The following is a 15268-nucleotide window of genomic DNA, read 5'->3' as shown; positions in this document are numbered from 1 at the left end:
CCTCCGCCTCAAAATCATGGCTTCCCAAATAGATGGCTTTCCCTTATAGATTCAAATGATTCAAATTATATTTTACCTCTAAACTCCATTTAAAAAAATAAATGAATAAAATGTATGGATTAAGAAAATAAAATATTTTTCAAATAAATAAATAGATAAAAACAGATAAATAAAAAATATAGATAAATAAATACATCAAAATAAAGTATATAGTATATATAAAATACAGACAGACAGATAAAATAAAGATGAATAAATACAGATAACTAACATAAAATAAAATCCATAAATAAAACAAAAACATTACAAAAAATATATATATTTCATACCACACACACACACAAACACACCAGTGTTGCAGACACTGTGTGTAGGCTAAAGATTAACTGCCGAACAATAAGACCGACACCAGAGATCCACACAGTGTCACAAAGCTCTTTCTCTGCATTAGTCCCCAATCCCAAACAGACGGATAATTAAAAAAAGTGGGCGAAGAAACAGTGGGCGCAGGGAGACGGACAAAGTTGCATTATTGACTGTGGAGTCTCTCTCCGTTGATTAAAACAAGGTGTCGAGATTAAAGACCTGTTCAATAAACCAATTTGCTAGTTGGGAATTCAATGTCAACAGAATATATATAGAGAGAGAGAGAGAGAGAGAGAGAGAGAGAGAGAGAGAGAGAGAGAGAGAGATGAGCAACGGACAGAGTGAGAGATCTGCCATGAATCTGTAATGGTGGGCACAGTATGAGCGGTTTGTCAGCTCCATTTCTATTTTTATGCGTCCTGATTCCAGATGTGGTTTAATAGAGTCCCATCAGAGGTGAAATGTCAATGTGGTGGTGATTTGAATCACAGTGATTTTAATCAATCTGCCAAATATGTGGATAAATATAAATATAAATCACTGTTGGTCCATCAATCTAGAATCGATCCTCCGGCTTAAAACATTTAGTAGCAAACAGTTCTATTACTATTGCAAATCATAACGTGAATCTGATTACAAGGGAGTGGAGGAGCATTCAAAATGACAGCAGCAAACAGTAGGGCTGGGTATTGACAAATTTCACAATTCGATTCGATTTCGATTCGATTTTGATTATTTTGGACATCAGGTTCAATACATGGCAAATTTTCTCAAGGAAAACAAATCTCTTAACTAATGTTGTAAACTATGGGAGTCAGTTGTAGCCGACTAGGCTTCATTAGCCTACTATAATATTGAAGGTAAAAATGAACTGATTTGTGTACAAACACTTAAATTACACTTATTTATTTTTATAATAATAAAAGTTAAATGAAATATAAACATTTAAATAGTGGCTGTCACAAAAACTTGCCAGATTTATTCAAACATGCATTAAATATTGAAGAACATTATAAATTATAATGAATATGTAATATGGTGCATATATTTAGCAAAATGCTCCTCTCTAGAGTTAATTTTTCTAGCTGACTGACGAGTTTATGATCACTGGATATGGTTTTTCTGAGGTAAATGTGACGTTACGTGACATTGTTTACAAGCTGTTTTACTGACGTCTTTCCACGGTTGAAACACTGATTGAGCGACTCCATGTGACATGATACGGAGTTGTACTCTATCTTTTAACACACTTTCAGAAGCTCATTCATGTTTATTTCGCACTGTAACTGGTATTATTAAGGCGGAAGAGAAGATCATCGCTGCTTCTTCTCTTGAGCTGCCCCAGAGCGATCTCACGCCACAGCGCCAAAACAGTATTTATGTTTTTGAATTTCATAAGAAAATGGACGTAACTTGAAATCTCAGACTTTGTTTCATATCAATAGTAACAAAGCACAAAGATTATTGTGATTTATTGGATGGGATGCGCGTTACAGTGTTCCACTCATTCATCAACTGAAAACAGGATGACTAGCTAATCGATTCTTTGGATTTAGGAATCAATATCGGTTTGTAAAAATGAGAATCGATTAAAATTGATATTCTTTACCCAGCCCTAGCAAACAGCATTCACTTTAATCGTTATATGGCTTGGGTTGCCCCTTTGATGGACGTCCAAGGGAAAACTGATCTATGGAGCAGCAGACTAAATCAGTTTTTTTTCTCTTCAGAATAATATACACTGATAAATAGTTTACCTTGGTTTCGGTGAGCTGCCTCTGCAGTAGCTGCAAAGCCTCTGTATGACCCTTCTCGCTGTCCTGTAGAGTCACCAGCTGCTCCTTCATCTCCCTCTGTAAGAAAACCACAGCGCAACACATCATGTCATTTATTGCCCATTAATCTGGCAACCTCTAACCCAAAGTAATTACTCTGAACCACTTCCAAAGCCTTCCTAAGAGAGATACCACAACTCTGATAAGCAGTAATTGTGATACTATTGTGATGGCTTTCCTGTATCTCAAACAGTAGAGCGTTGGCACTTGCGACGCCAAGGTCATGGGTTCGATTCCCAGGGAAAGCAAGAACTGATGAGAATGTAAATGTGTGCCTTGAAATGCAATGGAAGTCGCTTTGGATAAAAGCGTCTGCCAAATGCATAAATGTAAGACGAATGCACAGACCCAATGTAATGATACACATCCGTTTTGCGTTCCTGTAGCTCAAACAGTAGAGCGTTGGCGCTTGCAACGACAAGATCATGGGTTCGTTTCCCAGGGAAAGCAAGAACTGATAAGAATGTAAATGTGTGCTTTGAAATGCAATGGAAGTCGCTTTGGATAAAAGCGTCTGCCAAATGCATAAATGTAAGACGAATGCACAGACCCAATGTAATGATACACATCCGTTTTGCTTTCCTGTAGCTCAAACAGTAGAGCGTTGGCACTTGCGACGCCAAGGTCATGGGTTCGATTCCCAGGGAAAGCAAGAACTGATGAGAATGTAAATGTGTAACTTTAAATGCAATGTAAGTCGCTTTGGATAAAAGCGTCTGCCAAATGCATAAATGTAAACACTACTGACACTACACACAATCCTTCACTGGATGATCACCCAAAATAAAAATCATTGGGCAACTCAGACATAAGATTGAAAGTGCACTTTTCTTTGCAACTGGGGTCCTATCTTCAGTATACCGGAGTGTTAGAATGGAAATGAGCTCCATTAAGACCTTAACAATGAGAATGATTTCAATTTGATTCAACATTGACTTCATATCTTCAACTTCTATGAAGCTTCCTAAATGCTGATATCTGATTAAAAAAAACTTTTATGACTGAAATAACCTATATTACTATAATTCAATCTCTTCATGCATGGTTTTGATCTAGACTGGAAGTTTCAAATTGTAAGAAAGGTACAGAGAATGGTGGTTTTTATAGTTACAAAAAAAAAAAAAAAAAAAAGAGCAGATATTAATAAATAAACAGTGAGTTTCCAGAGAGGTCTGTGTCAGGGAAAGTGGGTCTCTGCTGCAGTGGACGTGGCAGAACTGGGACGACGGGCCATGTTTGCTCGCCTGGAGGCAGAATAAGAACAGGCAAAATGCACCAGCCCCTTTACAATACACCAGAGCTCATCTGAATAATATACATATATTAATATATAACATAGGGCTGCACAATTTGGGGAAAAAATATCATATTGTAATTCATATATCGATGTGGCTTTAAAATAATAATAATAATAATTAGGGATGCACCGAAATTTCGGCTACTGAAAATCTTCGGTTTCGAGCCAAAATGTTTTCGGAGGGCCGCAATCAGTGCCTGAAACAGATGTTTAATTAGTGCTTCTCCAATGGCACGTTTTGACTGTGTTTAGTGTCTGTTTCATGCAAAACGTGGATAAGCTACAACAGTTAAACATGTCAGCTGTGTGGACACTAGCTCTGGTTTGACAATCTTAATTTCTTGATTTTAATCGGTAACATGGTTTCTTAAAATCTAAAATCTTTTAGTCTGTGCGGTTTTCTGTTAATGCTCAGCATGAACAAAACATCACTAAACATTTGTAGCGAGCCATCCAATAAAATCACAAAAAGCTTTGTGCTTTGTTACTTTTAATATGAAAAATGTTTAATAAAAAATGTCGAAAAAAATTTTATTATGAAATTCAAATAATAAATGTAATTTTGGGGCTCTTTAATACGAGGGCCATTACACAGTGAAGTTTAATACGTACGGTTAGGGATTTGACTCTAATGCTAAAGTGTGTTAGCAATACTTGATGCTAGCCTCAAGAAACACCACTAACTCATGCTCTTATTGTTCCAGATGGAAATAAGCACCAATGAGTCCAGGCCACATATTTTATAAACAAGATTATCCTGAAAAACATATTCATCTGACATTCCAGCACCATGTTGTTTTGATAGAGGTGATTCATTGAAAATGAACAATATGACTATGAAATGCTGTTGGAATCCATTTCTCACACTGTATTTTAACGACCCAGTTCACAAAAAAAAAAACAATATGGTCGGCAGTATTATCTGACAGCTATTAGACTCAAATACATGTGAGCATTGAAATAGTTCCCAATTATATCCAGGACGAGGAGCAGAGAATACAATTACTTTCTTTATAAAGCTCATTACTTCAGGGAAATGCTGTCTGTGCTCTACAAGTATCTAAATGCCCTTCCCAGCATCCAAACCGCCTGGTTACAGTATGCATACCTGATAGATGAGAGAAGTCTTTATTGCATCAAGTTAAAGCAACATAACCAGCCGGTGCACTTCAGGAGTAAACCGCAAATGGTTATCGGATCATTATAGAGCATATATTTTGTATGTGCCATTTACCTCTACCTTTAAAAAGTGTATTCAGAGAACTAACAACTTCTTTTAAAAAAAAATGTGTTTCTAATGTTTCGGCACAGAGCCTGCAACTGAATCATTTTAGCAGCAAATCAAGTTAGCACACACTCAAAATGTCTGAACAAAGGACTGAGTGTGCTGGTTTTAGCTGCATGGAGAGCACAGAGCACTGGAGGTCAGAGGCGGCCCACGTTTATATCAGTCTGAGCGGGCGAGAGGAAGTCTGACATGACATTTCCCCAGGATTCCACACAGCAGGGGGAAGAGGTTCATTGAAGGCCGATTGCAAGGCTAAAACTTATTTCACTCAGGCTTGACTCATCTTTGCATTTGAGCTGCATATTCAAAAGAAAATGGACGTCATTTAATTATATAATATTTTTTCATTTTCTTCACATGCATTTCAGAAAGACACCAATCCAACAACTCTGAATTAAAGGGATACTCCACTTTTTTTGGAAATAGGCTCATTTTACAACTTTTTTTCGTATTTTTACAACTCCCCCAGAGTTAAACAGTTGAGTTTTACCGTTTTCGAATCCATTCAGCCGATCTCCGGGTCTGGCGGTACCACTTTTAGCATAGCTTAGCATAGATCATTGAATCGGACAGGACCATTAGCATCTCTCTCAAAAAAAATGACCAAAGAGTTTAGATATTTTTCCTATTTAAAACTTCAGAGTCTACAGACTCTTCTGTAGTTACATCGTGTACTAAGACCGACGGAAAATGAAAAGTTGCGATTTTCTAGGCTGATATGGCTATGAACTATACTCTCATTCCTGCGTAATAATCAAGAAACTTTGCTGCCGTACCATGAGTCCAGCAGGCGTAATGATATGACGCAGCGCCTGAAAATAAGTCTAATAGGTTAGACAAACTTAGTCCCGGTCACGTTGGAAGTTACCGAGCTGGGGACTATTTTCAGGCGCTGCGTCATATCATTACGCCTGCTGGACCCATGGTACGGCAGCAAAGTTTCTTGCTTACTTTTCATTTTCCGTCGGTCTTAGTACACGATGTAACTACAGAAGAGTCAAGTTTTAAATAGGAAAAATATCGAAACTCTTTGGTAATTTTTTTGAGAGAGATGCTAATGGTCCTGTCCGATTCAATGATCTATGCTAAGCTATGCTAAAAGTGGTACCGCCAGACCCGGAGATCGGCTGAATGGATTCAAAAACGGTAAAACTCAACTGTTTAACTCTGGGGGAGTTGTAAAATGAGCCTATGAGTATCCCTTTAATTATATATATGAGACAAAGCCAAACATATTTGAAAATCAGAACAAAACTATGTAAATCTCCAAATCATTTACTTATCCTCATGTCGTTCATGACCTTAATGGCTTGGAACAAAAACAGGATGTTCATGATGCCATTTACCATGTAATGAAAATGAATGGTGACCACTAACCATGGCTGTTGTTGGTCCATATCCACTTTCATTGTATGATTTTTGGATGTTCTGTCCCTTTAAGAAAGAATGAATGAACTACTCTTCCCCTCAATCAGATAATGTTATCTAGCCAGTCCACGCTACCCAGCGAAAACTCACCACAAACCTAATTTGCAAAGCTTTTGATTTCCATTCCAACCGCGACAGCAACCTCTCTGACTGGAAAACTGGCAAGCAAACAAATACAAAGACTTTAGTGGAAGTATATAACATCTATCTTCTAAAGTTTAGCTGTTATTACAAAGAAGCTTTCGCAAGAGATTTTGAATTGCGTTTTAGCTTCAGAAACCCTACAGTTGAGCTCCATTGTACGTTCAATAAACTTCCTCAAAGGTTCATTAAACCACCACCTGCCTATGAGCTAAAGATACGTTCTAACTGCTGGCACTGATGAGAGTGAAGGAGATAATCAAGGGTGCATAAATTATGAAATGCGGCAGGCGTGCTCGAGATACTTCACGCATCCCTTCAAACCTTGAGAACAAATGCATTCCAAGTATAGCAGTTTGAAGTCATTATTGATGAACCTCGAGTGAAAACCAAGAAACTTGCACAGGGTCATCAGATGGTAGGGCTGCTCAATTATGGAAAAAATCATAATCACGATTATTTTGGTCACTATTGAAATCACCATTATGTAACGCGATTATTTCACATGACTTTGGGAACGTGTTGCATTTATTAAAAAGACACCTTTCAACAATTCTTGAACATTGATTGTATTTTTTTAACTATTAAAATAAATAATATAACAGATAATACTTCAATGAGTATATTAATAATTCCCGCAGGTCTACCATTTATAATGCGGAAAATTCCCCCGCAAACATTGATTCACTTTAGCATGTAGATTGTATGAGTAGCCTAAATTAATCCACACAGATTATAAAATCAAATCAATCATTTTAAAATGCGGCGCCGCGTCTTCTCTCTCTCGGTCTCTCAAAATGGGTTGGACAAAGCAAGCGTTGAAACTACACTCTCGCGTTTAGGATTCGGGACATGACGGAATTGTCACTTGCACAATCAGGCCAGCATTGCATCGTAACTAAAGTTGATCATTTTAACTTCTTTTTAAGTCTTATCAGTTTAAACATTAAAGCTGAGAGAGTTTATGGCTCCGGGAGGGGCGGATGTGCGCGTGTCATTCAGAACACAAGACAAAATTAGAGCGTTCTTTCAAAACAGAACATGGCAAAATAATCGTTTTACTCGATTGTACTATTTTGGTGATCGTTGGGAGCCAAAATCGAAATCGAAATCGAAATTCAATTAATTGCACAGCCCTATAAGATGGTGAACATCTTTTCATTCCTGAAAAACACCTCCATCACTCAAGATGACACAAAATGCAGAACCACTGACTCACACGGCAACTTGATGCCATGAGGAAATAGTTTGCCAAATAATCCAACTACAGCACTCATCAGCCCGAAGGGTACACAATCAAGGACACTTTGGCCTAACCTTGTACGCGCTGGTGTCATAATTCTGCAAGGCAGCAGGATCCGAAGTAATAAACAGCCTGGGTGGACAAGGCTGGTTCTGTCATCCCTCTTTATGACTCGTGTGTAAATCACATCTGAAGAGGACAGCAAATGTGTCATCTGCACTCCTTCTTTAACAGGGTCCAATCAAACCAACTCAACCACATATAACAAACATGAATCATAAGCATAGTGGCCACATGTGAGTCATTTGGCCATCACCATGAATAACTTGCAAGGACAAAACATGTCTGTTTGCTAGACATCACTACAAGTTGTTTCTGATGTCAACTCAAGATATCTGAATTAATAAATAAAAAACACCCATCAACATGAAACCTTCTCCTACTAAAAAGGGTGTTCTTACTCAATAGATGTGTCTGTGTCTGTCAGTCTTGGCCAGGACGCTCTTGTAAAAGAGATTCTTAATCTCAATGTGCTTCTTTCCTGGTAAAATAAAGGTTATAATAAATGTGGTGCTAGAGTATCCTTGGCTTGCACTGTAACGTAACCACCAAGAGTAATTCATGTGGTGTGATTTCTGCTCAATTCGCCAGCATTAGTGTCCCAGACATTCTATTGTTTATCAGTAAATGATTAAGTGTTTCTTAATTTATTAAAATTCATTAAGTCTCTATAGGAAAGCTACTGTTGAGTATTTACTCATTGCATCCAAAACCTACAAATGCAAATACAAACAGTTCCATGATCAATCCCTGTGTTTCAGAGTCCTTCGTCTGAGTCAGTCAAATGGTTTTAAGAACAACAACAAATCAGACTTTCACACCAAATTTACAATTGGCTTCAAAGGGATATTTCACCGCTGTAAAGATGAATGTGTATTTAAATTGGGTCATTTATGTAGTAGAAATGTGAAATAATTTTAGAAGTTGGTGCCTTCTAGACTGAGAAAAGCCGGAAAATGTATTTTTGGCTCATGTGGATGAAAGACAACAACTCCCAGAATGCACTTGCTTCGCTGCTTTACGAGGCCACTCCCAAACCACGCCTACCGGTTACAGAGGGCCGTATCGGGAGAAATGATACAACTAGGCTACTAGTGACTCGGAACTGAAAAGACGGCGTTTTATATCGTGAGATCCCCCTATGGGCGGGTTGAAAACATGCGGAATGAGCTCCTCCTACTGGCTGGAGTCTCTCGCCTCTGGACAAAAAAGCCTCTGATGATGAAGCTAAATTACGATTTTTGAGTCATCTGAGTTTTTTTTCCAGACACACAATACAGAAATCTCTCGTCTCAGGGGGACATGAGGGAGGGAAGCACAGTCATTCGAAAATACCACCGGGTTTCTACTGATACAAAGCTTAATGCTAATCGGTGAAGTATCCCTTTAAGGACGTTTTCAGACCTGTAGACTGTTTGCTTTGTTCCGAAACAGGGAACCGAACTGCTCCAGAGTTCGTTTTCAATCGGGCCAAGATCACCTTGTTCAGGCGATCTTGGAGCGATTGTTTTGGTGTGCATACGAGCGCAATTGCCGTGTTCATATATGTCTAATCAAACGAACCAAGGGAGAAAACACACCAGGTTCCGAACAAACTCTCAAAACGAGCCAGGCGTGACAACGCCAGGTGTGAAAAGATCCAAACCAATGAGCTCAAAAGTCTAAGACAATCTTTAAATCATGTTCTATCCAAACAAAATATGAAGAAGAGAGAGTTAGAACAACTTGTTATATAAATGGATGTTATTCACGTTTCCAGGGTTCTCGGCAGAAGTCGTCACAGTTGAGCAAACTTCTATAGTGGTGAATTGAAAACATAGCCTATATGGTTTATGTGTTCACATTTGATCCAATAGCAAAAGATAAAATCCATAATAGGGTTTTTATCTCTTACCAAACGTGGAAAAATAGTAATCGAGAGCTCGATTGCAGTGGTCAGAACAAAAAAAAGATGCTGAATTTCTACCGTTGCTCCCTCAGCCTTTGTGTTAGAAACACTCGTTAATTTGGGGTTTTTTTATAATGTAATGCCAAGGTCACAAAGTATTGTCTTACAAATGTACTTTTTTTTTTCTTCAAAATTTTTGAAGTTGCTAGATTTATAATGTTAATAAATGTAGAACGGTGTCATCGGTCTGTGAAAAGGACCCATAATCCATAATTATTCTTACGGATGCATTCGAGAGGATTCTGACTCATAACTGAGATACTTCATTAAAGTATTCTGCTGTTTGCAAAACTGCAGTATCACACCGTATAATTTTGCAAACTTAGTTTGTGTTTATTATGCAAGTAGCGGGTGATTCAGCTGCACTTGCTCTCTATGCTGTTCATTACTGTGGTAATGGTGAGATCTCAGGAAAGATCATCCCCGCTGTGCTCACCTGGGGAATAAAATGGTTCAGCGGATACGAGTACCCATGAAAACAAAAAAATAAAAAGCAATATGTCTGTGCGTAAATCGGGCAGCCGAGTGAATCCAAAGAGATCTCACAGCCTTTCATCCTCTTTTCTACATATGAAAATGCTCAAACTGTGCCACAAATGCTTCTGACTGATTCCTCCCGGTCTCAGCAGAGACCACAGGCTGTGTGAGAGGAGGGAGGGCTGTACCCTGCAGTCTAAGCACGTCATCTTTGCCACAGCACACTGACACAGCTTGCAGCAGCATGACAATGCAGTGGAGATGCAGATCATTTATGGTGGATGCATCGTAGCTTTCATACAGCAAATCGGGCGAGAACTCAAGTCTGGAAAAGATAAATGTGTCTGCGTGATTTGCATACATTCAACTGGTTTCTCAAAACAGTGTTGAATCCTTCAATTGCAAGTACAGGTTGTGTGGTTGCACCTGGTGCTGCCGCCATGAAAAGACTTGCCCCAAGTGCTTTTGTGTTATAACGTCAATGCAAAAGCACCAACAAATACAGTCAAGCACAAAGGCGAACTTTGTTTAAAACTCAGCCGCAATTGCACAAACCGTTGACAGTACGGTTGGTGTCTATCACTGTCATGACTTCCAGCCTGAGAAAGTTTGTGCTACACGTTAGATGCCGATAACAAACAAAGCGACGGCATACAACTGACAAATCTGACCTTTATCCTGCTGATCCAGCCCTCCCATTCAGTCCAGTGCATTGAGGAAAATGAATGCCTGCAGGTTTGATGGATGTCACAGCTATGTGGATCAAAGAAGTGGCCACCAGGAAAAGCTGGCAGCAAAAGTGGTTTGAATTATTGCTTTGACTCACAAAAACAGTGCAGGAATTGTTTACAATGCACAATAATTTGAATAAATCAGTGGAATTGGGAATAAAGCGTAATCGTATAGGAAGTCAGGCAGTGCAGAAGCAATCGGCAAGCTGTCACTGTCACCTCGATGGAGGCTGCCTCACCGAAAGCTGTTTTAGATCTACCTCATAAATTTCCCTTGCGGGTAAACAAGTGACTCAGAATTGAGTAAACCCTGAGCTTTAAAAAAAAAAAAAAAATTCTGTCATTATAGTTGAGAATGAACAGTGTTTTGAGGAAACCGGCTTCAAAATATGATGCAAGGTAAAAATGCTAATGAGGGAAGTGGGTTGTATCGAGCAGAGTTTCCTCTCTAGAGGTTAGAATATAGGACAAGTCGTGTGAATGATGAATGCAGCGACCTCCTCTAAACACGGTGTGTGCAAACTCTCCCCATCCCTCCCGTCTGGACCATGACAAAATGGATATGCAATGGCATTCCAGTATCAAGAAAGGTGGCTCTTCAGAGATTTGCCCTCGCAGAACTGAGACCTCGATTTAAGACTTGGCACATTTTTTAAATCGCTTTGCGAACATTATAGTCTACCCTGCAAACTTCCACCGATGGACTCTTTCAGTGGCTGGCGGAGTAGTTTTCTGCCTGATGGCGGATATTTTAAAATTGCACCGCTGCATGACAGAAAACTCTTAGATGGGCAATGTTTAATAAATAAATAAACATTTTAAAAAACTATAATAAATAAAATATATTTATTATATACAATGTAATTATTAAAAATATTATTGTATTGTAATTGTAGTAATAATATGTGTAAAAAAAATACCTACAATTTAGAAAGAATAATAAATAAATAAACATTTTTTAAAACTATATATATATATATATATATATAAATAAACGAAATATATCTAAAATATATTTTTTATATACAATGTAATTATAAAAAATTGTATTGTATTGTAATTGAAGTAATATGTAGATGCCGATGTGTAAAAAAACCTACAATTTAGAAAGAATAATAAATAAATAAAATTACATGTCATTTTTTAAAAAGTATTCATCATTTAAATATGTATATAATTTTTAATAATTATAAATACATTTCATAAAATAAATAAAAATGATACTATAATTAAAAATTAAATAAATTAATAATGTAAATAGTAGATGCCCAGTGTATAATATTATAATATATATTTGTTTTAAAGTAGAATAAATGTAAAATGTATGTTTTATGAAATAATATATATATGTATACATTTTATTACAATTATTAAGAATTTAAATATTTAAGAAATATTATCAAGTCACTAAAATACTACGCAATATATAAAACATTTTGAGGTTGAATTTCCTGCCCAAAAAATAACTATATCGTGATATAAACCATAACCAAAAAAAAAAAAAAAAAGCCACCCCACCTGCATTTATCCATCAATAAAAAAAGCACTGAATATGGTGGTTATGAGGGGAGTCTTGTTGATTTGCCACATTAGGCAGAATCCTGTGTTTTGGCAGGCACTGCGTGTATCGCCTGCTGCTTCTGCTGAACGCCGCCAAAAGGACTTGTTGAAGCCACGAAGGCCTTTAAGAGCGAGAAAAACACAGAGCTCCGAGCGGTTTGAACTTGCTGTGCCGGGAACAAGGAATAAAACAGAAAATTAGGCAGAACTGACACATCACTTAGGCACTTCATTCAAAAGCAATAGGGGTATGGAACAACCCACACGTCGTCGTCTTGCATGGTGTGCTGTCAAACTACACAGACAGTATTCAAGCCATCTATATTAGATACCATCTATATTAGATCATCTAGAGTGGTTTGCTCAAACATGCCCTCTCTCTTCAACAGATGTATCCCAGCACTCCACAGGGACAGGGAGAGGCTTCCTTCACTGTTGGCAGGAACTGAAGGATAGAGAAAGGGAGGTCGCCGGATGAGATGTAGTGAGTTGGAAAACACTGGCTGAGGGGGATGTAAACTGTCCACTAGACTGTTTAGCAGCATTACCTTAGAAAGAGAAGACACCTCTGGTTTATTCATTTTGGCTCAGACTGATGGTACTTTAGCCAAAATACATTAGGCCTTTTTTTCACCCTAATTGTCTCTCCAGTAACTGTGAAAACTGAGTTTGTTTTAAAGCAACACGAGCCTGCATGAAAACTGAAACTAAAAATATATTTTACTGGGGAGATTATGGCAAAGCCCAATATATAACCATGTCATCTTAAAAAAAGCTTCTTAGGATTAAATAAAAACCTCTGATACTCGGCTTGTTGCTTATTTAAAAAGCAGCAATGCTATTATATATATGTACTGTATATATATAAATATGAAAAAACACAAATGGTGTAAGACTTAATGTCTTTAATGAGAATATGAACTAAGCATCCCATCAAGTATTGCAAATGATGTAATCACATGAAATGTTACAATTTTACCAAAAAAACAACAACATTACATTGATTATTAGTGGAAAATGTTATATATATTGTGTTGTTTGATTGTGTAAAGATACTGACTATTTTGCAATTTGCAATGCTTCATGGGATTGGGCACTGCAAGTCATTTCCATGGTAACAGCAGCTTCTCTGATTGGAGGATTTCTCTTCAGGATTGGCTAGTGTACTTCCAGGAATTGGCTATAGCAAACGATTTATTTTTTTTAATGAAATTTGAAAACACACTGACTTTATGGCATGTATGAATTTAGTACTGTCGATATTCTTAAGGATAGTGCACTAGTGACTCATTTCTGAAGCATTTAATAAGAGAACATTTTGCCCATTGTTGTCAACACAAAAATAAAATTCAGTTTAGGAGAAAGTGTGTGGGATTTTTTACTTGAAGAACCTTACTATTGCACTCGACGACCACTTTGTCCATCTAAATCTAACTTTTCGCATTTAGAAAGCATTAACACATGGTCACAAGTAGAACCAAAACAACTAACATTTGAACCCAATCTTGATTCAACAATCTTAAATGGCCTCCGTTTCCAAGTGTCCTCTTCCAGCTCCCAGTAGAGTCATCTCATTCTGGTCCTACAGCGGACAAAGCGAACACTGTTTGACAATAAATGGCTTCAGGCAGTGGATGTCAAAGGCAGTTGAACAGAGCTGAACACAGCACTCAAACAAACATCAAAATGGACGAGCAGCTTCTGTTTACTGAGCTGCTGAAAGACTCTAATGTGTCCAATGAGCCTTGCAGTCACTAACAGCTCCATCTAAGGCTGGTTGCAGAATGAAGAAAAACCCTAAATTGGTTCTTCAAGGTGAACCATGTAATTTCTCCAGTAGCGGCACCAAACAAAATGACATCCTTCACCCTTGAGGACAGTTATTAACGTCATGCATCATGGATTAACATCACGCTGTGTTGAAATCAAAACAGCCTTTGAAATGTTTTAGCTGTGAATCCATTTCCCAGTAGGGAACTTGCGTCAACACCAATTGTGCTAACACCACGAGTGTGTGGGGGGGGGGGGTATTTTACGGTATATAATTTGCAGGCATCTGGGAGCCGCTATCAATATGTGGGCTCAAGAGTATACTTTTTGAGAATTTCTCAATAATTGTAGCCTGACGTCGTCATACTCAGATTCTGATACTGATAGATTCTGTTTCAACCGAACCAGGAAAGAAAATGTCTCTGCACTCAATTGGATAGACCTGCTACAACCAATCAGAGCAACGGAGTAAGTGACGTATGTTCTTCATTCATCTTTCCGATCGACAAATGCCTTGATCGCGGTTCTCTGTTCCTCTTTTAAAATGAATGCGCTGTCGATATCTTCTATAACAGATATGTGCGATGGCGGAATCTACACATCTCAATTCTCCAGCGGCAGCCATCTTTTTTGTAAATGAATTAAACCCAAGCGCTCTTTGGTGACGTGGATGATTACGTTACTGTTGATCATCTGTCCATCATCGTATAAAGCCCACCCTGACAATTTGATTGGTCCGAACAGCTCTGGTTCGAGCATAGTTGCTCCACAACGGATCAAGTCCAGACCGAACTTCCCGACCTCAAATGTTGTAGGCGGGGCTAAGTTCGGCTGGCATCCAGGCTACATCATGAATCTGACCCCTGAACATGAGGATGAAGACATTTAGAGATCTCAGATTAGCGTTCGACAAAATCAGCTTGTTAAAGGATTAGTTCACTTTCAAAAACAAAATTTGCTGATAATTTACTCACCCTGATGTCATCTAAGATATCCATGTCTTTCTCTCTTCAGTCAAAAAGAAATTAAGGTTTTTGAGGAAAACATTCCAGGATTTTTCTACACAGAATGGACTTCAATTGCACCCAACTATTCCAATGTTCAAAGAAGGTTCAAATGTCCAT

At 38.0% G+C, this 15268-nt stretch overlaps 1 protein-coding gene across 1 annotated transcript in view; it reads right to left on the bottom strand.

Moving 5' to 3' along the window:
* Positions 1-15268, bottom strand: part of trim62.1 (tripartite motif containing 62, tandem duplicate 1) — a 48115-nt gene that overhangs the window by 15466 nt on the left and 17381 nt on the right. The window contains exon 3 of the mRNA XM_082155908.1: positions 2124-2219. Within this exon, the coding sequence (XP_082012034.1) occupies positions 2124-2219 (96 nt within the window). The remainder of the gene's footprint in view (positions 1-2123; positions 2220-15268) is intronic.

The sequence above is a fragment of the Leuciscus leuciscus genome (assembly GCF_965113295.1).
Source record: "Leuciscus leuciscus genome assembly, chromosome: 23".
In the NCBI taxonomy this organism is placed as follows: Eukaryota; Metazoa; Chordata; class Actinopteri; order Cypriniformes; family Leuciscidae; genus Leuciscus; species Leuciscus leuciscus.
This window is presented reverse-complemented; position numbering and strand designations above follow the sequence as displayed.